General features: G+C 41.0%; 1 protein-coding gene across 2 annotated transcripts; it reads left to right on the top strand.

Annotated features, from left to right (window-relative positions):
* Positions 1 to 2,671: 2,671 nt before the first annotated feature.
* plekhm1 (pleckstrin homology domain containing, family M (with RUN domain) member 1) lies at positions 2,672 to 23,341 on the top strand. 2 transcript variants are annotated; one of them, XM_050059933.1, is made up of 12 exons: positions 2,672 to 2,884; positions 5,303 to 5,392; positions 7,410 to 7,651; positions 8,652 to 9,326; positions 10,208 to 10,688; positions 12,674 to 12,821; positions 15,203 to 16,177; positions 17,390 to 17,535; positions 17,852 to 18,045; positions 18,132 to 18,195; positions 18,278 to 18,435; positions 20,628 to 23,341. In XM_050059933.1, exons 2-12 carry the CDS (start codon positions 5,339 to 5,341, stop codon positions 20,737 to 20,739), a joined length of 3,249 nt encoding a protein of 1,082 aa, XP_049915890.1. In that variant the 5' UTR covers positions 2,672 to 2,884; positions 5,303 to 5,338; the 3' UTR covers positions 20,740 to 23,341. The 2 variants fall into 2 exon arrangements, with proteins under 2 accessions (XP_049915890.1, XP_049915891.1); XM_050059934.1 differs by lacking the exon at positions 2,672 to 2,884 and adding an exon at positions 5,010 to 5,056.
* The last annotated feature ends 1,741 nt before the right edge of the window (positions 23,342 to 25,082 follow it).

Raw genomic sequence — 25,082 nt, 5'->3', positions numbered from 1 at the left:
AACTTTTATTGATCCTAAGGTGAGAAATTCTGGTGTTGCAACAGCACCAGGGCAAAAATAAGTAGGCTACAGATAAATCTGGGGAAGGAAGAAAACCTGATTCAAAATAAAGATGATAATAGAAATAAAATAAACTATACAAGGACAATTTAAGTCTAAAATACAGTAAATTACAGTGTTTTATGGGTGTTGACACAGTGTGAGCACACATGCAGGAAATGTATGATTCACATTCACTGTTAACTGTAATCAGATCCATAACTGCACTATGGCGCCCCCTGTTGGACCATCTGATTACTTAATATTAAATCACAGTATATCCACAGTACAGTTACACAAGAAATGGATTGTTCACCCCCTGAAACAACTCATTATCACTCTGATGATCCGTTAAATCAGCCACACACAGTCAATAACCCTTTAACACAACAACATGCACTGCTCCCATCAGAGTATAGATTTTTTTAAATTAGTTTACAGCTTAGAGGACACTTAACTTGCATATAAACATTTTATTTTTATGCTTTTTATAGGCTATATGTTTGTATAATATTTATATTTTCACCTATTTTTTTCACACTTGTGCACATAATAGTGCAATCTTTTGTTAACTTTTATTTGCCCAACTTTGTTAGTCCTTGTGTTCCTTCTTTTCACATCAAACACAATGAAATTATGAAACCAATAATATTTTACCCCTGTGGTTTACGTACTTGGCCACTGAAGGTAATTCTGTTAATTACTTGACACAAACACAAACTTTGTTAAACAGTCTGTAAGTGTGGGGTGCTGTGGTGGAGTTACACAGTTTCCAGGCTGTGGAGTGTGTAATTGAAACTTGTCTGAGCTTCACTGTTGGCCCAACAGGAACTCTGTCCGGGAACATGAAGTCCTGACGGTCCTCACATGTCAGCAGCAGAACAACAACATCAGCACGCCTCAAAAGATCTGCTGCCTTCGAGTGCTGCTCGGAAACTACAACTGCCAATGTCATACTACTTCTACTGCACTGAGGGTCAGATCAGGCAATGCTGGTGACAATTATAGCTTGTTGTTTTTTTGGATAAAGCATATTTAATAGACTAGGTATTTCTGCACATGTGTTGCTGGATATAAGGAGGCAGCCCACGGACTCATTAGTGCGGTCACCAGTGGTGGTGGAGGAAGTACTCAGATTATTTACCAAAGTAAAAGTACTAAAACACACTTCAATAAAACTACAAATACGCTACAAGTAAAAGTCCAAAATGTACTTAAAGTATTAAAAGTAATCAGTGTAAAGAAATGCCACCTACAGCTGTTTTACCATCATATATTATGTCATTAGATTATGTAAACTTTTTTTGTATTGGACTGAAACTAATGATAGTTTTCATTATGTGTTGATCTGCTGATTATTTTTTGGATTAACGGATTGATTGTTTGGTGTGTAAAGTTTCAGAAAATACTGAACAAGAGCCCAAAGTGAAAACGTTTTTTTTTCAGCCATAATAAAAAATAAATAAGTGAATGAATGAATAAATAAATAAACACAGTTTTGAAAATATAATAATATTAATAATACTGTGAACAATGATGATAATAATGATAATGAGAATTTTAATAATAATAATAATGATGATAATAATAATTAGTATTATTATTATTATCATTATTGTTGTTGTTATTATTTTGATAATAATTAGTATTATTATCAAAATAATAACAACAACAATAATGATAATAATGAACCTCAAAATAATTAAGAGAAGAGGGAAAAAAATCCTCACATTTGTGAAGCTGAAATCAGGTATTTTTTTTGGTATGAAAAATATTTAAATTATTATTATTAAATAAAATAGTCACCATTACGTTTATGTAAGTCTATTCATTTGTTTCAACTGTCTTCATTTGCACAGCCCCCTGTGGCTGTTTTTCTATTATATATTGTATTATCAGATTATTTCTAGATATTGAAACTATTACGTATTGAACTGCAACTAATTGTCATTTTCATTACGTATTGATCTGCTGATTATTGTCTTTCATAATCAATTTATTGTTTAGTGTGTAAAGTTTCAGACAGTACTGATAAGTGCCTTTACAAGAGCCCAAGATCACAATGCTTATTTTGTCCAATAATAATAATAATAATAATAATAAGAATAAATAAATAATAATAATGATAATAAATAATAATAGTAATAATAAAAAGAAGAAGCAAAAAAAAAAACTCTGAAGCTGAAACAGGGATATTTTTTTACATGAAAAATAATCAAATAATTATTTCTGAAGAGTAGTTGCCATTAACTTTATGTCACTCGATTTATTAGTTTCAGCTGTCCTGTCTTGACTTTAAATAAATTAATAACCAGAGCTGTCAAGCAGTTGTAGTGAAGGAAAAAGTACAATATGTCCTTCTGAATTGTTGTGAAGAAGAAGTATAAAGTGCTATAAAAAGGAAATACTAGAGTAAAAAACAAGTGTCTGAACGTTTTACTTAATTCCAGGAGATCATTGAGTGTATTCAGTTACAATCCTACATAAATTAATCTGTATATGAGCAACTAATTTCAGGAAAATATCGTTTATATAAGTTCCTGTAAAGCTTTTGTTATTATCCCCGTATTTCTGACAGAGCCTGAAGGCACCACCGAGTCAAGTTCCCATGATGCATTTCACCTCAGCCGGATAGTGACAAGAGAGCGTCTCGTCTCTCGAGGAAACAAATCCAAGTAAACGCTCATTTCTATGCGGTTTTATTATTTTGGGTGTTTTGTGAGCGATGGAGAGCGACTGCACGGACTGAGGAGCCTTTAACGGACATTTACCGAGTGAATAATAATTTCCGGCGGACACAGCGGGTGTGTTTGGACCTTAATGCCAAGTTAGCCGACCTGTTTCGGTAAGAAGCTAGCTCGTTAGCATCCGTAGCTAATGTCACATTAAGACTAACGCTGCCTGTCAGTGTCATGTTTCACTGTTTTAACCTAACTGCTACATGAACGCTGCTTTTCATAAATGTCTATTGTTGTGTTGTAAACATGTCTCGACCTTCCCTGTCGAGCCTGAATACCGTCACACGCCCAAAACACAAGCTAATGTTACATTTGGCAACTTGGTGCCAGTCAGCTCGAGGAAAATGTTCAAATGTATGTCACCTTTGGCAGTAAACTATCAGTATGCAAACTAAATGACCGCTACATTACTGTGAGCAGTAGTGGAGGAAGTGTCTGGATCCTTTGCCAAGTAAAATACTAAAAGTACTGTTATAACACGCCACTAAAAGTGAAAGTAGTGCATTTAAAACCTTACTACAGTGGCTGTATGTTAGCATTATCAGCTAAATGTATTTAAAGTATGTAGAGTAGGCACTCACTGCGCAGTAAAATGGTTCTTGTTAGTGGTTTACTATTATATATGATGGTTTTGGAGTAATATTACTGCTGCATTTATTTGTATGTTGCATTTTACTGTATTTATAAAACTCAAGAACATGTCAGAAAACACTAATACATGTCAGAAAACACTGACATTTCACACAAGAAAACATCATTTCACAAAACAACACCATTTCAGAGCAGGGTGTCTACTGCTCCTTAAGCAAGAGTAAAAGGAAAGGTGTGCAAGACGGTGGTGAGACCAGTGATGTTTGGTTTAGAGACAGAGGCACTAGGAGGCAGAGCTGGAGGTATCAGAGATGAAGATGTTGAGGTTCTCTCTGGGAGTGATGAGGATGGATAGGATCACAGCTCATGTTAGAGAGGGCAGCCTGAGATGGTTTGGATATGCTCAGAGGAGGGACAGTGAATATATCGGCAGAAGTATGTTGAGGTTGCTGCCAGGCAAGAGGCCTAGAGGAAGACCACAGAGGAGATTTATGGATGTAGTGAAAGAGGATAAGAAGTCAGTTGGTGTGAGAGAGGAGGATGCAGAGGACAGGGTTAGATGGAGGCAGATGATTCGCTGTGGCGACCCCCGAAAGAAGAAGAAGTGTCTGCAGCTCCTTAAAAAGTCTTACATTGTCTTCAATTCAGATTCAATGGATTTTAAATATTTCCAGTTACGTTACTGCGAAAATGTCTCCAGCCTGACACACCCAATGACTGTTGACAATCATTGGACAGACCGAATAATTGCAATAATAAATGGCATTAATGACAGCGAGGACATTTTTTGTGTGTGTATGTGTATTTCCATTGCAGGTTTGGCCTTAAATGTCATATAAGGTGGTATTAAAAAGGTCTTAAATAGTCTAAAATTCAAGTTTGCTTTATCTGTGGACACCCTGCAGAAAGAATGACACCTCACACGACAACGTAAAATGTCAGAAAACACAATGACATTTCATAAAACGTGACATTTCTACATTGTTTTCTAAAAATGTCTTTGCGTCATATGTTTGTCGTGTCGCTGTCCTGTGAGAACCACGTCTTTCTAAAAAGTCGACCATTTATGAGCTCAGAAAAAAACGACAATGTATTTTCCAGCTGTTCCAAAATGAGTTTTAAAGAGTTTTTTCTGTCTTAAGAAGAAGTCATCCTTCTGTTGCACCAACTTTGGAAAGACATGGTTTTCACAGGGCAGGAAGTTTATGAAAAATACGGCTGTCAGACAAATGTTGTGGAGTAAAACGTACAGTCTTTACCCCTGAGTAGAAGTATACCATTGCATAAAATGGGAATACGTAAGCAAAGTACTGTTACCTCGATTTTGTACTTTAGATCTGAGTGATATAACAAAGTACATTTATCTCAGCACTGACTGGAAGACTATTGCTTCACACCACTTGTCTATCTGCTGTTAAGTAATCCTATTTTTGTCAGTAGCTTGGCATTAGAGGTATTTAGAGCTATCTTATCTCATGTCAGGGACTCTAAGTGTCATCCTGTTCAGATCTGATTTACCTTCACAGTGCTTTTTGATTGGGGAAGTCAGTCCTGAAGCAGTTTGTAGCTACTTCCCTGCAGACACCCTCTTTAATCAGCGGCTCACATGACTCAGTCGCAGCGTGGTCGACTTACTGAAACCATGAAATAGCAGATATGTCACAGCGCACAGTCTCGTGATGGAAAATGTAATGATGCTCAGTGGCAAATGTGCTAGCATGAAGTGAGGAAGGAAAAAAAAGCACAGCTTCCTTATCATCACATGCTTTGCTTGTCTGTCAGGGCTCACAAGCTCGCACCACTTGTTTATCCATTTTATATGCTAAAAGTCATGTCAGCAGTGGAGCAGGGGTCAATGTAGTTGGTGTTAGAGACGCTGTTTGGTAAGCCTGTTGCATTCTGCACATGTCAAAGGAATACTTTTTGTTTTTCAGCGTGCCATGTGGGAGTAAACCTTCCCTGGAGGTGCCATGCTAGCTACACAGATGCCAGATTCGCCACCTGAGGCTAAAGATGTCAGACAGGTAAAACCACAAGCTTTCCCCTTGTGTGCAAATATCTTGTTTCCTTGTAGACTTCTCATTGTTTACTCTTTCATTGTCTCTGTGAGAGCTCAAGTGTCAGTGTCAGATTGACTGTATTAGCTTCTTGGAAGGATCTTTGCTCGTCCGGTTGTGACATTTATGTAATGCATGTTGTAATTTAACTGTTGTAACTACTTCAACATTACAACACTTTCAGACCTGAACTTGGTGATCCATTCTCTTGCCGTGTCGTTAAAAAACGTTTAACATATAGTCTTTAAAAGACACAAGATAAGATGCAGACTCAATGGCTAAACAATAGCAGATCTTAAAGCAGCGGAGAATGAGTGCAGGCCTTGCTTAGTTAATGGTTAGCAGAGTACACTGTTGTAACATGATGTATTAAACAGCATGGCAGTGTACAATGTACTGCTGACTTGCTGTTAATGTATATGCGTCAGGAAGCTGGGGAAGCAGGCAGAGAATTGGTCCCCTGGAATGTTTTCTTAGCTGTGTTGTTCCTCAAGTCCTGCTAAGTGAAGCACAGTAAAAGAAGAGTGCTTCAGTGCTCAGTGACGTGAACACTGAGACCATCATTTTCAAAGAGTTGCTGAAGGATCAATTTGTACCCTGCAACATATTGCATAATGTAAGCTTGTTATGTGTTCTCTGTAGGGCTGTGCTGAGGAGTTTGAATCCTTGAAGCTTCATTCATAATGTCGACATTGAAATTCTAATTCATTTATTTGTGTGCATGTTTATTAATTCTGTTTAAACCTATGATTTATAAACAGTAGAATTATTTGTAGAATAAGGGTGCTTTCACACCTGCCCTGTTTGGTTCGGTTCAGTGGAACTCAAGTTTGTTTGCCCTCAGTTTGCGGTTCGTTTGGGCAGGTGTCGACACAGCAATCACACTCAGGTCTGCACCAAAACAACCGGACCGAGACCTTCTTGAAGAGGTGGTCTCAGTCCGCTTACAAACACACTCTGGTGCGGTTCATGTTCTGACCTGGATGTGAAGCAACTGCAGTCACATGACACATTGTTTGGGTTAAACACGAGCATGTTACAGTCCTGGAGGATTATTNTCACGCAAGACATTTGATCTGGTCCGCTTGTAAATGCTGCCGTGAGAACACGAGCCAACTCTAGGCAATTATACAACTTTGTGACAAAATAAGTCCCTGATTCAGACCAAAGGAGACGACTCTAGGTCTGAAAGCAATCTAAGATTCCAGTGGTGGCTGTGTTGGATTGTCTCAGACTGATATGTTCCAAACATTTCCAATAACTCCACAGTGTTAAAGTCCAAAAGTCACAATTTATTGGAAGAAGATAGACGCAGGCATTTCCACAATTGATGGCATTTTTTTATCTGACAAAATTGTACTTAAGTCCGTATTTGTTGGCATTAAGCCTGTAAAAAGCAACATTCAAAAAACGATTTGCTCTCCCACTTGCTGCACATAAAAGACGGCATGCTCCTTTATTAATAGGGCACTATAACAGCATCATTAATTACATTTATTTTATATAGAAATTTGATTTAGTTAGTAGAAAAAAAGACAAACTCATTTAATCCAATGGATAACTTTATTCAAATTGAGGATTTCATTCAAGGACTTTTGTTAGGGTGATGAAATGTGTTGACAGTCACTCAAAGCTTAATTTAAAAACCTCAATAAAAGCTTCAGCCATGCAGTAGTGTCCTAGATCTCTGTCTTTCCATGTCAGCTGAGTAGGTGTCATGTGACCGTAGGTAATCTATGTTTCATAACAGCATGGCCACCTCACCGTCTAGTCCTCATCACACTGCAGATTGGAATGCAGAAAATGTGCCGTCTGTTTTATTTACTGCACATAAAAATGTGGCTCTTAATGTGTGTGTTGGTGAACTGAGCAGTTGTTTGCCAACCTGCTTCTCATAATCAGAACCACGCCTCAGTTTAATCTCTCTTCCAAAGAAACGAGGAAGCTGACAATATTTCCTTCTCTCGCGCTCTGTCACACGTAGATCAAAGAGAAGTTGGCGCAGTCGCTCAAGGCCCTGCAGAAGCGGTATGTGACGTCGGACGCAGTGGTCACCAGCGAAGACAGTGATGCGAACCTCCTCTGCTGTGCCCTGGAGGCCATCTTCATCCACGGTATCAAGAGCAAGTACATCCGCTTGGAGTCTGGCAGCCGGAGTAGGAAGGGAGACAGAGGACTCCTCCCTCAGCCTTTCTTCTGGAGCCTCCTCAAGACCGTCACCCACCGGTAAGAGCACGTTTATACTAAAAAGAAATCATTACTGAAGCGATTAGATTAACCTCTTCTGCTCCACCACTTCCAACAATAGACCCATTTTTGCCTTTTTACGAGGACATAGTAGGTCAACAGTATGTGGCTTATTTCTCATAAGTTTCTCATAAGTTTCTCATAAGTTGTCGCAGCATTTTTGGGGTTGACACTGCTACTTACTCAGTTTTGATGCTAAATGTAAGCATTTTTTACCATTCGAGAATTGATTAAAATTGGTCAAAAATCCCTCTGAAATACCACAGTAAGACACCAAGAAGTTGTGGAACACCACAGAAAAATCCACGCGTATGACTTGGTATCAAAAACTTTTGACATTTTGAAATTTCTGTAATAATTGCATTTTTCAGTGGTTGGACGGTGAGCACTTCCGCTCTGGAAACTGCTGAGAAACCCCCTAATTGTCAACATACCGATTAAAAACATCCATCTCCTGAATGCTCCAGATCTCTAGTTTGTGTCTGTAAAGTTTCATGAGGCTGTGATAATTCTCGAGGTCACTATAGGTCATTTTATACAGTGAGGTAAAGTTAAAAAAAAACACTAAAAAAATTGAATTACGACAATAAAATAGCTACTATGGAGTCTAACACCATTACACATTGATAAAATTGGGCTCATTGAATCCACAAAAGTCTCAGCTTTCCGGTCATACCCAATTTATGCAATTCCAAAACTGTTTAGGGACGTCAGTATGCAGAAATATTCAAATAAGATAGGTGAAAATAACACATTTGTACTCCATGCTTAAACTGCATGGGTTTTTCGTGCCCAAAATTGAATGGGACTTTCATGAAGTGGGCATGTTTGTAAAGAGGAGACTCATGGGTAACCATATAACCCATTTTATTCAGATATCTTGAGGTCAGGTAAAAAAGCATTAGTTGCAGCCATAGACACATTAAATTATTCTGTGACAACTCATGAAGTGTAATAACTCTCTCTGTTAAATCCCCAGTGATGTGATCACAGAGCTGGAGAAGATCAGCTTCGTGGGCACGGATGTGGGTCGCTGCCGAGCCTGGCTGCGGCTGGCCCTCAACCACGGCCTGCTGGAGTGCTACCTCGCATCGCTGTTCCGTGAGGGCTCCAAGCTGCGGGCCCACTACCAGCCCAGTGCCTTGCTCCTGAACACAGAGGAGCGGGAAGTTCTGCTCAGCTACCTCCAGGGTCTGGCGTCTCTCACATTCAGCCTTTCCTACAAGTCAGCTGTCCTCAACGAATGGACCACCACGCCTCTGGCTCTCGCTGGACTCTGTCCCATGGCCCAGGCGGACTCACTCGACCTGCCTCTCAACGGTGGAGACCTTCCCACCTCCAAACCCACGTATAAAGAATCGTGGGATACAGTGTCCCAGTCGTCAGGCTCGTCAGATGCACTGGACATGCAGAGAGGGTGCCCTGTGACTATGTTGGGGAGAGGGACAAATGTATTACAGGGAGGCAGGACTGCGCTCAACTCGTCTAATTTAAGCCTGGACACCACAGGCTCCTCTCAGCTCTCCTCCAGCTTGAGCTCTGACAGCCTCCTGCAGGGGCAGGACCCCCGCAGCCCGACAGGAGAGCAGTGGTCTTCATGTGACCTGGACATGCCCAGTAACGTCAGCATCAGCACCAAGGGGGCACAGAAGGAGTAAGTGCATCTTCTAGCTGTGTCTTTGGATATGTAGGAGCACAAGAGCAGATTTGTGTTGAAGAATTAGGCTGGTGATGTTCTATATTTATCTAATTGTCAACAGATTACATGAAAAGATGGAAAAACAGCACAGAATTCATCCCATAATCCGGATATATCTGTTTCCTCAATGAGTCACATCATTCGCCTTCATTACCATGAACACACACACTGCAGTTTATTTTGAGTTAATCCCACATACACCATCCTGCTGCTGTAAATACTCACTACAGCACCAAATGTGGATTAATCCACAGCTGAAAATAGTCCCCCACAAATGTGCTATTTATTCCTGTATGAGTAACGTTTGATAAAAACCACACTGCTCAGCTGTTCTGGTAAATTATTGAGCCTTTTTATATATTGAAGCTGTCTTTAAAGTCTCAGTGAAACAGAATTTAGAGCATCTTTAGTGTGAAACCTAATATTTAAGTGATGTTTGATTTAAATCAAATCCTTTGCATTTAATTAGACTGTTAAAAGGGGGTGAGTGTAGAGTTTAGCACGACTCGGAGCTACAGCAAAGTCCACACGCCTTCCTCACTTGGGGCGCATTCAGACTGAAAACAGTGTGCATTGTTTTTCTAGTAGTTTCAGCTAGTAGACTCACAAACAGTAGAATACAAATTTCTATGACTAGGCTAACTAGTTGCCCAATGTCTCATTTGATTGGATGAACTTTTGTAATTCACTTGCAATGAATGGGCTTGGGGGGTTTTCTTTAGGTTTGTTGACAATAAGAAAAATGTAGAATAATGTCAGCTCTATCCTTTGAAATTAGAAAGCGATAATAATACACGTGCAGTAAAATATATCATGACTTGTCCTTTTCTCCGCAGCTCTCTGACAGACTTCAGAGAGAGTGGCCACTGCAGTCAGGACTCCATGCGTGAAGACTCCTTTGTCTCCAGCACAGGTCCAGATCAGTACTCAGAGACGGCTGTTTCCAGTGGCTCCGACAGCGAGACCCACGGTCCCTCTACACCCTCCCAAGACCTCGTGGACCCGCTTCCAAACTCAGCGCTGTCTGATTCAGAGCCACCGCCAACATCTGATGACAACCATGCGAACTTCTCTCCATCTGAAGTGTGCATTAGCAACTCTTCTGAGTTACACTCGGACACAGACGTTCTCTCTACAGTCAGTGAGCCTGTTGAGTCTGTGGAGCCTGTAGAGGACGTTCATACGACGGTTGTTAAGGAGAGTCCTGAGCCTCTCAAGGTGGAGAAGGAAGCAGAGATCTCGGAGCCTTCAGTGCATCAAGGCACACGTCGCTCTACCAGCATCCTGAGCAGGAAGTTGTCCTCAGATTCTCTATCAGTAAGTGTATTTACACACTCTCCTGTGTTTCACTGTGCTCTGGTTCCTGAGTACAACTTCAGGATTTTACAAACAGGGGAAATGCAGAATTGCCCTTGCTCCAAAATTGCTGCATTCCCAATGAGGAAATGACGAATAAGACACCTGACTCTTCACACTGAAAGTCACTGTGTCATGAAAAATATTTTCCCATCCAAGAGGATCATGAGTAGTCACGTCAGCCCTGCTGTGTTACAATGATCTTGAATGAAATGAAAGCGCTTCAGTGGCAGGATGTTGTAGATTAAAGTTATTTTCCTGCAGCACAAAAACCTTAATTCTGTGTCTTTACACGTGATGTCCAAGCAGGGACTGCTCCAGGCTATGTCACAATATTTCCCCCAATTATAGGACTTTCAGTGGTTGCTACACACGGGTTATTTTAGACAGTGACAAAGAAAGAGATCATTCATCATAGATTCTAACAGTTCTCACACTACTAACCCCACAGACACATGATAACAGGAACTTTCTCAAACTGTGGTCTGTTCACTGAGTGTGTTATCTGTGTTCTAGCGAACTGATAAGTTAATCTGATCTAAAAGTCGTGTTTATAGGGAAGCAATGAAACCAGGGCTGCAACTCATAAATAATTTATCATAGGTTAATCTTAATTGTTTGCTTTATGTAATGTCGCCAAATTGACATTTTCATGTGTCTTGTTTTTTCCCTTTAAGTCTGTAACCCAAAGATATTTGTATTAGAATTAAATAAAACGGTGAAAAGCAGTAAAACCTCACATTTGAGAAGGTGAAAGCAGATAATGTTTGCCACTCTGGTCTGAAGACAATTGATTAATTAATTATCAAAGTGGTTGCCGATTAATTATGTCAGTCCACTACTCCATTAATCCTCGCAGCCCTAAATAGTCAGTGCCAGGTGATTTTATTTTCTCCGTATATATGGAGGACACAAAACCACTTGCTTATCAATAATTTAAAAAAAAGTGTAGAAAAAATACAGAGATAAAAAAAATAGGAAATAAATAAATAAGAAAATAATAATAAATAAATGGAAAAATAAATACAGAAATAAAAAAACATAAATAAATGTTAAAATAAATATGGAAACATATAGATAAATGCATGAATAAATACAGGAAAGGAGAAAAATATGTAGTTATTTTTAATATTTCTACTGTGTCTGTATGTTAGTGAGGCAGGACCTTCTAACCTGCATTTATTTTTAAATTCATGCTTTTATTTATTTCAGCATTTATTTATTCCTTCTTTCATTTATTTGCTTTTTTCAATATTTTGTAATTCCTGTGTTAAACTGAATAGAATGCATAAATAAATAAAAGTTGCTAATTAAACAGGACATAAATATACATATAAATATCTTTAATTTATTTCAACAGTTTTGTAAAATTAAATGTATTTATTGCTGTGTCTTTACATTAATGAGACAGGAAGTTAAATTTAATTTAAGCATTTATTTTTTTATTTCCTCATTTATTTAAGCATTTTTTTTCATTTATTTGCTTTTTTCCATATTTGTTTATTCCTGTGTTTATTTATTCATTCATTTATTTACTGACACATCATTTCGTCTTCCATACGTACATGGTGTGCTATAAAGGACCCTGTAGCCCCTTTTCACACAGATGTTGCGTTAATCTGTTGTCAATGAATGTGTCAGTCTCACGTCTGAATAAGCTCCCTGATTTCTTTTACATGACAGTCACAACAGCAATCTTAGTATGTCGGATGTCGTAAAATTTCCATATCACTTTTAGGATGGCACGTGTCTGAACCGAATGCTGTCATATTAACGTAAACGCTGCAGCAGCGCACAAGATTAAACGTGCAGAGAGAGGTTAAATGCACAAATAAAATAAAATCAGTTTTAATAAACTATGAAACACACCGATTTTAAGTTAAGATATTAAGTCAAATAAAGTTTTACCTCGAGAGGTTAAGAAACTTGTGTCATTTCCATTGCAGCATTCTCGTTGCTGGATCTCTGAGGACGACATCTACAAGCCCCACCAGGAGGAGGAGTCAGACCATGAAGAGGTGCCTCCTCCTGCTCCCACAGCTGAGCCCAAGGTCGCCCCGTCACCTCCCAGTGTCATCCATCGCAGACAAATAGGTACTTTATTCTCTATATACACTCTATCTCTGTGAGTTAAAAGACAGAGATTGCACATCTCATCTAGAGCTGAAACGTCGATAAATTGATTGGTCAATTATCAGAAAAATCATCTGCTACCATGATGATTGATTAATTGTTTTAGTCTTTTTTTTTCAGAGTTTTGGTGAAACAAAGCAAGACATTTGACCAGTCGATTAATTAATAAATAATCAGATTAAATGACAATGAAAAGTTGCAGCCTCAGGTATTTACATAAGCACTTTAAAATTATCTGTCAAATCATTCAATCAAAGTTCCTGTTTACATTCAGTGTTACGCAGCAAAACACATTCAGTGTATTCTTGAGGTTGAATGCATTTCCCTCCCTCTGAACGTTTTGCAACATGTTTGTGTACTTGGTGCATGACTGCCACCTGTAGATCAGTGGGATAGTGTGAAAACATTCCTCTGTCGTCTTCAGGAAAATCCCCAAGGTGCCTTAAGTGTGAACACACCTGGTCAGTCAAGGTGGCCAAAAAGTGAAATTGAAAAGTAAATCACACTGTTTACATAGGACAGAAAATTCCTGCAGCACCGGAAGCTTGAATGAAAACTTTGCGGCTCTAATCACTCCCCGAACAGTGACATCACAGCAGGTGTTTTCCATCAGCTGTCAAATGAAAACACACCTGCTGTTGTTGCATCATTTACTGGGACGTGGCCAGATTGCACTGGAATGTAATAAACATTATGTCTTTCTTGCACAACGTCACCTCAGTGTATGGACTATGGAGCTGTAGTTGTCACACTATCACCAGGGGAAGTACTTTATTATTTCACGACATCATATCATTGTCATCACTGCTACATTTCACTTGTCATTACAAGTCACCCTTTTTATTTCATCATCTAATGAGGCAATGAGAGTGAGCACAGCATTTACTGTAGACTATTGGATCATGAAAATGACCACTACTTTACGTCAGGTTGGAAAACACAGGGCGCACCACAAAAAATCAAATGCCACTAATAATAAAAACACTTGCTGCGCCTTTTTATTGTTGCTAGGCAGCCACCCCATCACATCCTTACACTAACCTTCCTGTGTGATCACAGTAATTAGTATCTAGTTCCTCAAATGTTGAGGCGGAGGGTACTGTCTGTAGCTCTGGTTGAGGGTGAGAGGCTGTCAGCAGATAAACAGAGATGTGTGTGGGTACATGAGACCCTAAAAAAGAGGGTGGGTCATGGGGAGTACCACGAGCGGGTCCAGGAGCTTCTGCTCCATGATGGCTGTTTCCAGGCATATTTCAGGATGACTCAGGGGCAGTTTGACAACCTGCTGTCTATCGTCAGGCCGTATAGCTCTGAGTATCCAGCAGCTGCTACCACCAGTTTCTCCTCCATTGTTCACCAACTGTAAACTTGTTGTCGTGACCACCACAGATGGCCCACCCCTGGGAAAAAAGCGTAGACGACCAATGTGCGGTTTTATGCTCTGAGTTGAAGTTTGTGTGGAGCATTGCAACACAAAAACAGCGAGCAAAAACCTTAATTCTCATTAAAATCAATTACAAAAAGGCGCCTCCAGCTGCTAAAACACTTTCTGTGTGATCAGGGCCTGAAATCACCTTAACACTCTCCTCCACTCTTTTCCTAAGTTCTCTAAAAGTTGCTTTGCGGTAAAGATGAAAATTTTAATGTCAATTCTGTAGTAAAAACTGTTGAAAATAGCTAGTTTCATGAGGCTGTGATTATTGTAGAGGTCACAGTTGGTCATTTTATACAGTGAGGTCAAGTCTTACTACATAAAATGGCTACTATGGGAGCTCTGGTTTCCAGTGGTGTCCAATTTATGCAATTCCAAAACTTTTTAGGGACCCCAGTGTGCAGAAATATTCAAATACAATAGGTGAAAGAAAAAAAACATTTGTACTGCATGAGAAAAACTGCATGGGATTGGCATAAAGTGGGCATGTCTGCAAAGAGGAGACCTGTGGGTCCCTGAAGAACCCATTTTCATTCAGATATCTTGAGGTGAGAGGCAGCAGGACCCCTTATTTATCGTTATTTAATCCCCGCTTTTAATCAGTAAGTTAGCGTAACATGGTTGTGCCAAAGGATTCCTGAGGTCCTCTGGTTTCACAAGATACCAGTATGTTCACTTAAGCTTTAAAACTCAGCTCACCACAGCTTCTGAGGACTTTGGCGTTCTAGCGGAGCGGAAGAGGTTAAATGTTGTTCATATTTATCATGTTTTTCTTGTGACTTTAAGATCAAACATTTAGGTAAAAGCAGTATTGACAAAACCAGCTTCACACAAAAAATAGACCAAAGATCATGTAAAATAACTCCTGCTGACTCTTATCTTATCTGTGTCTGTCTGTCTTGTCTGTCAGGCCTGTCCAACCCTTTTCGTGGCTTGCTGAAGCTCGGGCATCTCGAGCGACGAGGTGCGATGGGATTGTGGCGTGATTACTACTGTGAGCTGTCGCCCTTCGAGTTCCGGCTGTATCTCAACGCAGAGGAGCGGACATGTTCTGAGAACTGCTCCCTGATGCGGTGTGAGGACGCTCGCATCGCCTCACCCGAGGGCCGCTTCGAGCTGGCCTTTCCTGGGAAGCGTCTCTACCTCCGGGCAGCCAATCGTGACGAAGCCGAGGATTGGGTGGACCGGATAGTTGAAGCCGTCAACAAATGCCGACCAGCATCTCGTACTGATGAGCAGTGGGAGGTGCTGCAACCCACCAGTGAGAACGGTGTGGATGTGTCATCCCCGTCCTCGGCGCCCTCCAGCCCTGAGCGCGGTCCATCATCTGACACGGGGACATGTGGAGGGCAGGAGGCACCTCCTCCACCACAGGAATTCGACTGGACTCGGAGTGTTGATCTGGAAACAGATTCCATCAAAGAATCTGTTCTGTACTTCTCCACAGATCCTGAGGCTCGGACATGGTCACCTCTGGTCTTCTCCCTCTCTCTGGAAGCTTTGAGAGGCTTTCGGGTACAAGAGGGACGAAAGCTGCTGCGGCAGACCCACCTGATTGAGGAGATCCGAGACGTGGTGCCTGACGTCTCTTCGGGAGGACCGGCCTTTTTCAAACTCCTGACTGTCAGGGAGATGCTGAGACTCAGGGCGGAGAACGCAGAGGAGGCTCGCTCTTGGAGGTTTTTGATCAGAGGAGCTCTGGACTCGTACCTGGAGAGTGGGGAGGATGGGAGCTCTGGGGAGCCACCTGTAGTATGTTCGGGGTTGACTGGAAATCTCAACAGACTGGTGCAGCACAGACTAAAAGAAGATGGAGCACTTCTCGTTCATCTCCGCACTGTGCCTTCAGAGAAGGGGCTGGACACTCAGAGCTTCAAATGTGCAGGTAATGAGTTGTAAAGCTCCAAATGATCAACTAACGGCATTTATTTAGACTTTATAGTCCATGATGCCCTCATCCATCCAACTGTCTCATTCAAATTTAGTATTTTTCCTTTGTTTCTTCCCCTTTTCCACACAATCACAGCATAAAATAACACAGCAACCTCTTTTTGATGAGTGTCATGTAAGCTTGTCACAATACCAGAATTGCAGTAGTCGATACCAATACCAGTGAATTTTCATGATTCTCGATACTCATTCGATACCACGATAAAAATCAAAAACAAGAATTGAAACTCACTCACCCTGAATTCTTTAAACAAGTCAGGGTGTCTGTCTTTTAAGTGTTTAGCCAGGTTTGAAGTGTTTCCTCCTTTGGTCTGGAAACTTTGGAGGCACCGTTTGCACGCTGGTTTTTGCCCCTCCTTGACGGTGCCACTGGCCGCGCACATGCGAGTTGTTGACGGTGACAACGTGTGTGTCGGCTTCGTCGAGTGTACCAAGTGCAGCGCGATGCTGGTATATGACAGCAAAAAGACGGGGACCTCGACACTTAAGAGGCACGTGACGAAGGCTTGCCATGAAAAGAAAGACGAGAGTCAGCCTTCAATGTCCAAGTTTGTATCCTTAAAAAAAAAAAAAAAAGTTGTGTTTAAACTCGGGCTTATAATTACAGTTAGAGGGACGGGACGGGCTCAGACAGAACATGCACGGGCTCAGGGGGCTGGGCTGGATTTTTTGGGCCTGATCTGAGCTCTATCAGTCGTAGAAGCCATTGTTTCTAGCACAGACAATGGAGAACAGGCGTTCTTCTTCTGCGCTTGTCCTCGGCACAGACTGGCGCGCATATACTGCCCCCGTCGGTTCCGACAAGAATCGACACGGCCCACCGAGGGTTAAGTTGTATCTGGTACTTACGGTACCGAAAAAAACAGGTACAGACAGATTTCTTGCGTGTTGGCATGATGATTGAGTCTGATTGGCTTACCCTGATATTCTTACCCTAACCAATCCCATTACTCACGCCTAATCCTAACTAACGAAGGTAACAAGTACTAGCCAATTAGAGGGAGAGCAGAGCGGGTCATGCCAGTGCCATTCAGTAGGGGCAGGGGGGATGTGAGATGTGCATGTTCTGCTTGTTAAGAAAGTTTGTATGTGTTTAGTGGATGTGAATCAGAGGCTGATTTTTTTCTCTGCTGTGTATCGTACGCAGGGTGTCCTCAGCAGATCGGCCCGTCTCGGGGCAGAGCCAGGCTGTGTGAGTTCTCAGGCCAGTACTACTGTGACTCCTGTCACCAAGGAGACACCACCATCATCCCTTCACGCATGGTGCACAACTGGGACCTGACGCAGCGAGAGGTAGGTGCAGCACGTACAGATGACTTCATAACGAAGTACAGGTACACATGCAGTTGTCAGATATCAGGGTGAAATCATTTAAAGGGCGGCTGCTCTGATTTTACACATCAAGGTCTGTTCACAGGTCTGAGGAATAAAAGTTGTATAAAGCCCTGTTGAGTTGCATTGTGGGTAACGTAGGCACCCTGGTACTGCTCCAGCAGAGTGTCTTTCAAGTCTAGTTTCAGTGCTTTTTTTAGCACTCACTTTCAGTTACCACACACACAACTTCAACATGTTCTGACTCCGTGAGTGTGACCTGTGTGTTCCCGTCCAGGTGTCTAAGAAGGCCATGCACCTGCTGGCTCAGGTGGAGCAGGAGCCTCTGCTGAACCTGGAGCTGCTGAACCCCGAGCTGGTGAGGCACGCTGAGTCCATGTCCCAGGCCCACAACCTGCGGCAGAGGCTACGCCTGCTGGGCGACTACCTGCTCACCTGCCGCAGCGGAGCCTGCAAGAAACTCCACGCCAGGTGTGTGTGTGTGTGTATGCATTTTACATTTTATCGTATTTTATTACGACATTTTATTACATGTATGGTTTCTAATTCTCTGCCAGAATGGAACAGCGAACGTACCTGCTGGAGTCGAGCCATCTGTACAGTGTCATGGACCTGCGACAGGTATCCTGCTGTGTTCATTATGTTACGGCACCTGTCGTCCGCCACCTTGAAACATCTTCATGTGTGTGTTTTTTTTTCCCAGATAGCAGAGGGTCAGTATGCAAACTACCTGATGACGCTGTTGCAGCACGCCTCCAACCATGTGTTCCACTGTGACCTGTGCACGCAGCGTGGCTTCATCTGTCAGATATGTCACGCTAATGACATCATCTTCCCCTTCCAGTTTGACACCACCACCAGGTATGTTATCTTCCACTTCACACACACATATTGAGTAGTTCATCCTCACAAGTACTGTTTTTCATTTGCAGTATTTGTTTCATGTCAAGAGTAAAGTCAAAAGGAAACATTTTATAAAAGTGGACACAGTATTGGAGGGAAAAAAGCCATGTTTTTGTTGTCTTGTGGAAAAGATGCATCTTTCTTTCACTTCTTCGTCTGCATTTAACACTTCCAGTTTTTTCTGGTTATTTTTATGCACCTCCCACTGAGGTCAGGTGTTGATAAATGACAAAAATAACCCTCAGAGACAAAAAAACAAATGTGTGCTGAAACATTTTCACTTCTGTTGCAGCAGAAGTCAAGTTGTCTTTTACATACTGAGACCAAACTACAGTTTGATCTTCATAGTTATGGCTTGGTATTAAAAAAACAAGATTTTTATAGGAATTAGAAAGAAGAAAGAAACATGACATAAAATATTTCTTTTTATATATGTATTTACTGTGTCATGATTATATGAAAACCTATTATTCAGGTTTTATGCCTTTAATAACAGAATACATTGTGTTCATTGTGTCATGCCACATTAAAATCAAATAACAAAATGAAGAGGTGTTTTAAATCCTTAATTTTTATCGTGTTTAAGTTGATTTTGTCAAAGAAACACTGACCAATTTTTTATTACCTTAATGTATCTTAAAACAACACTGGATGCACATAAAATGTCAACCAGAGAATTATATATTATTCAGGGTTTACACAAGGTCCTTCAGGTTCAGATATGTAAGTGCTGGAATACCTTGAAAAGCCGACATTTCTTTACTTGGCCCTTGAAAAAGTACTGAAGTAAAATTGAAAGAACAGAATGTTAAAATATTTGAAAACGTATCAGGAAAATGTTTTAAATAAGGAAGCAGAGAACAGTGATATGAAATCTGAGTGATATGAAATCAGAGTGCCAACTGGGTTACTAAATGCCAGTAAATAGACGGCGCCAGGATGTTTCGTTAGCCTGAAAAACACTTACACTGACCAGCACTAGTTATAAGCTGTAATTCGTCAGTAAAAAAAGCAGCCGTGTGTCTGATTTGACTGGTGAAGCTTTTGAATGGATTTGTGGGATGTGTCTGCAGCGATAGCAGTTAGCAGCTAGCTCTGCTTTCCAGCCATTGAACTGCAGCAGCAGCCTGCAGGCAGAGCAAGCAGCTGCCATGCTTAACAGGACTCCACTCAGATCCGTACTGTTTCGATAAGGTTTGACAGACAGGTAGAAGGCTGAACTCTTTCTCAGTTTTCTTTGAGGAATCCAGTGTCAAGCCTCCAGGCTAACGTGTCAGATTTAGAAAAGAATCAGGCAGAAATAAGCTTTTAGCATCGTTCTCTGCGCTTTGTATATTTTCGTGCTTTTTTGTCCTTTCCCAATCACATGCTTGAATAAAACAACCAGTTAAATAATAAAAAAGTTAAGTCACTGGCAGCACACCTTTTTTTTTTTTTTTGCACAAATCTTTTGAAACAGAAAACGTTTTCATCACGCAAAGTAAAAAATGAGTGCTTGGAAAAGTACTTAAAGTCCCTTATATTTGGTATTCATACCTCCATGCCAGTGATACTCAAACCCAGAGGCATTACGTTTTTGGGTTGTCTGTCCGTCCGCCCGCCTGCACATCTGTCACGTGATATATCAAGAACACCTTAAGGGATTTTTCCATATTTGGCACAAACGTCCCCTTGGACTCAATGAAGAAGTGATTAGATTTTGGTGGTCAAAGGTCAAGGTGTTTTGGCCATAACTCAAGAATTCTTACACTAATTATGAGAAAACTTCACACAGCTGTCTAATGGTACAAAATGATGAAGTGATGACATTTTATATCCAACAGGTCAAAGGTCAGCTTCACTGTGACATCATAATGTTCCGCAAAAACACTTTTCTGGTCATTTCTCAACATCATATCTCAGGAGCAGAAGGGGAGACATTTGGTCTGATACTGAATTAGTGACACTAATCTTGGGTGTTCACCTTGAAACTGTACTGATTGTATAGATCTGTGCTGTCGGGAGGAAGATGTGTGTGAAGCATCCATGTTTTCACAGACATGGATGTAAACCGTGGGGTGGTAATTCTAGTTGTTGACATGATATGGAGCTTGTATTTCAAACTGCCTTAACATTCACTTTTTTATGTTTATTTTTTCTCTCTGACGCAGATGTAAAGATTGTAAGGCTGTGTTTCACTTGGCCTGCAAGGCTGCCGGGGACTCGTGTCCTCGCTGTCAGCGGATGAAGAAATACCTGGAGAGAGATCTGCAGGACATGTAGCCACATCTTCAGGAAGCGAGAGGAGCAAAGAGAAGAATAACATAAAGTCTAGCTTTTACATGAAGTAACCTCAAGTGCAATTATGAGTGCGATTTGCGTGACTAACCTTAAAACCGAACAGGATGAGCGACAGCGCTGCAGTAGCTAGACTCTCTTGCACTAATTTAGAGGCCTGATATAATGCAGCCAAATGTTACTGACCAGTGACTCTAATACCTCTCTGAATTCAGACTCCGCCACGGCATCAAACGAAGGACAGGATGACGGTGAAGGTTGCTGCCAAGAATTGCATCCAACATTTGTTTTTTACTTTGTCTTGTTGTACAAAGTTTGTCACCATCATGTTTACCAGAAATGCTCCACGGATCATTCTGCATTTGCTTCAGATGCACATATTTAAACACAATACAGCAGTGAGGTTGGGTACTACACATGCAAAATATCAAAAAACAGCACTTGAAATGTTCGAATCAACAGGTTTTGATTGTGCCTTCTTTTTAATTTAAGCTTTACACTGTTTTCCTCTTGGTGTGTAACACCGGGCCAAAAAGCATCACATCAGCTGGTTTCTGTTCAACTCCCAGAGGAGGAAGTTACACTGCTGCAAATACATTTATGTGAAAGTAAAAACAGGGTTTCCCACACATTCACGCCACGATTAAAACATTTGCTGCCACTGTTCATTAGGAGTGCTACTGGTATGTATTTGGTTTTTCATTTCTCCACATCGTTGTAGGGCAGAGTGTACTCTGGGCACAGACGGAGCAGCAGAACGCCAGGTGCATTGAAAGTGACACTTGACCGCTCATTGCACTTGGTCTTAAAGTGTGTTTTCACTCGCCTCTGCAGCAGCTGCTCCTCTCGTCCATCGATCTGATCTGATCAGTTATCCACCCTGTGATTTAAAACTCCACAAACTGCTACCGAGGAAAAAAATGAACTCATGAAGAGTTCCGCCTGTGCTGCGTTCAGGAACCTACAAAACCTCCGGATTCAGAGAAGGGACATAGACTAATACACACAGGCGAGGAAAAAAAAACGGAAAGTTAGCCTCCTCTGCAGCTACCGCCACAAATAGTTTCTAATTCTGTGGGCAACGCTGAAAAGGAATAACAGGGTTCCTATAGTCATGAAATGTCTGGACAGTTACGAAAAAAGTTTACCAGGCCTGGGAATGTTTTTAATTTAACAGAATGTTTTGGCTGTTGTTTAAAATATGTTGTTAAAAATCTCATAACAAGTCTAATGTTACACAAAATATCTTCCTCGTATTTCTTGTTTAAAATCTTGTGCCGGGCTGCGTGATTGTTGAAACGTCACTAGTATCATGTGATACACAGGCCAGACTGGCATTGCTTTATCACCAAGGCCACGCCGCCCTTTTGAGGGAAAGATCATCTAAAAGGTCATGACAGCGATCATTAAGGTATGCGAAAGCTTAGGTTCAGGCCAAGGTCAAAGAACAACTATTAGATGCCTGTAACAAAAAATAAACGCAGACAAACTTATTAAAATTCTAATCTAAACGCGTCAAATTGCACTGAGATCTACAGTGTCTTCAGTTTTCTGTCCCCCAAAAAGGGGCGTGGCCTCGATGTTTCGTGAAGTACCTGTATGTGCCGGTCTGATCGACTGACACAAGTAGCTAGTTGGCAGCGGGAATGTCTAATGAGCACGAAAGGTTAGCAAGCGCTAGCTGTTTGCTTATATGCTAATGCTAGGGTGGGAGTTTGCATGTTCTCCCTGTCAGCGTGGGTTTTCTCCGGGTACTCCGGCTTCCTCCCACAGTCCAAAGACATGCAGGTTAATTGCTGACTCTAAATTGGCTGACCCCGCCCCCAATGTCAGCTGGGATATTCTCCAGCCCCCCTACGACCCCTAACAGTATAAGCAGTTATGGAAAATGAGTGAATGAATGTATTACTTTGTCGGCCCACCAATTTTAAACTACTTAAATAAAATCATTGAAATTGGGTAAAATATTATGGAAAATATTTTGAAATTGATTAGTGAGAATTTGTGGGAACCCTGTAAAAATCAGTCACCAAGAAGACTCAATGGAATGTTTCTCTCCGTATATTAACTCACAGACTCAATTTATAATTTTAATTAAAAAAATATATTTGGCCGTTTGCTGCTTGTGTGGTGAGCCACAAGTTTATCTGAAATAAATAAATATAACTGCGTGGCAGAATCAACAAATGATTGGATTTCACATACCTACTTTGCACATTTGCACTTCGCTCTGACTGTTAACGATATTTCAACTGTATTTAAGTTGTAATATCCTCTAGCACATGAACTTCGCCCTAAACTAACAAACACACCTGCTCTGCTGGCGTCTTTATTCTCACTTTGCTTCATTTTGTTTTCATGTTTCGATGATTTGACTCTGATGAAGAGTTGAACTCAGATGTAACACAGACATAGATTTTTTTTAACAATCTGCAGAGAACATTGAAGGTTTACTTAAATATGCAGAACATATCATACGTGAGAATAATGCAGTACTGTTTTTCCTGGTTTGTATATTTTTTATTTGTCATCTCATTTATTATGTATGATGTATAAATGACCATTATAAATAAATGTCGGTGTGTTACTTTATGAATCTCTTTTGTTTCAGACACTATGGATCATTATAGATTGAATTTTATGTGTGTATTTAGTTGGTTTTCACTTCATACACCACAGACACACACTGAGTCCAGGTCTTTTAGTCACCTTGTGTCACCAGCTTAATACTAAAAATATGATGTAAAAGAATATATAGAATAGTTGCCCAGTTCTGACTTAAACAGCAGTATTTAAATATCACTAATGCAACAAATATTTAAAATGTCTTTATTTTGGGTGCACATTCTGCTGTTTACAACAGTCTCTGTTTTCTGTAAGTTGTAAAGTGGCTGCCACTGAAGGTAACCGAAAGCCAAGAATTGGTTATCATTTTCTCAAAATGGCTGCCTTTACTGTCGAACCCTGGAACCTGTCCTTTAATATCATCAGTGACACCTGTGATTTTTTTTTTTCTGACAACTAAACATGTCTGCTGTGAAAAAGGCCTGTTGAAAAACAGGCTGAAATTTAGGAAGACCTAAACTGCCGGCCCACTTCAGGCCAAACTGGTTGGTGGTCGTAGAGTTTTTATTTTTCGATTTCTGATGTCAGTAGTCACAGTCCTTGGTTGTATATTGGCCGACTACCTACCTACCTACCTACCTACCAATCTCTCTATCTACCTATCTCCCTACCTATCTCCCTACCTATTTACCCACCTACCAATCTGCCTATCCACCTACCCACCCACCCACCTACCTACCTACGTACCGATCTCTCTATCTACCTATCTGCCTACCTACCTACCTACCAATCACTTTATCTGCCTATCTCCCTACCGATCTATCTACCCACCTTCCTACCTACCTACCTACCTACCGATCTCTCTATCTACCTATCTGCCTACCGATCTATCTGCCTACCTACCGATTTATCTATCTACTTACCTTACTACCTACCGATCTCTTGATCTACCTATCTCCCTACCTATCTACCCACCTACCTACCTACCTACCGATCTATCTACCTACCTACCTACCTATCTACCTACCGATCTATCTATCTCCTACCTACCTACTGATCTATCTACCTACCTATCTACCTACCGATCTACCTACCTACCTACCTACCTACCTACCTACTGATCTATCTACCTACCTACTTACCTACCTACTGATGTATCTACCTACCTACCGATCTATCTACCTACCTACCTACCTACCTACCTACTGATCTATCTACCTACCTACTTACCTACCTACTGATGTATCTACCTACCTACCTACCTACCTACCGATCTATCTACCTACCTACCTACCTACCTACTGATCTATCTACCTACCTACCTACCGATCTACCTACCTACCTACCTACCTACCTACTGATCTATCTACCTACCTACCTACCGATCTATCTATCTCCTACCTACCTACTGATCTATCTACCTACCTACCTACCTACTGATCTATCTACCTACCTACCTACCGATCTACCTACCTACCTACCTACCTACTGATCTATCTACCTACCTACCTACCGATCTACCTACCTACCTACTGATCTATCTATCTATCAACCTACCTACCAATCTATCTATTGACCTATTTACCGCTCTACCTACCTACATACCTGTCTGTCCGTCCGTCCGTCCCTTTCCAAAGCTTGAAGGTGATGTGAGGAAGGAAAGTCTCCATTCGTTTTGGGGTTTTCAGATGATAAAGGTCTGCATACCTTGGAGGTTGTTTCTGTCTCCAGATATTTGATTGATGCTTGTTTTTATTTCTTGT

This window comes from Epinephelus moara, chromosome 13 (genome assembly GCF_006386435.1).
Source record: "Epinephelus moara isolate mb chromosome 13, YSFRI_EMoa_1.0, whole genome shotgun sequence".
Lineage (NCBI taxonomy): Eukaryota > Metazoa > Chordata > Actinopteri > Perciformes > Serranidae > Epinephelus > Epinephelus moara.
The sequence above is the reverse complement of the archived record's forward strand: the minus strand, read 5'-3'. Positions and strand labels throughout refer to the sequence as shown.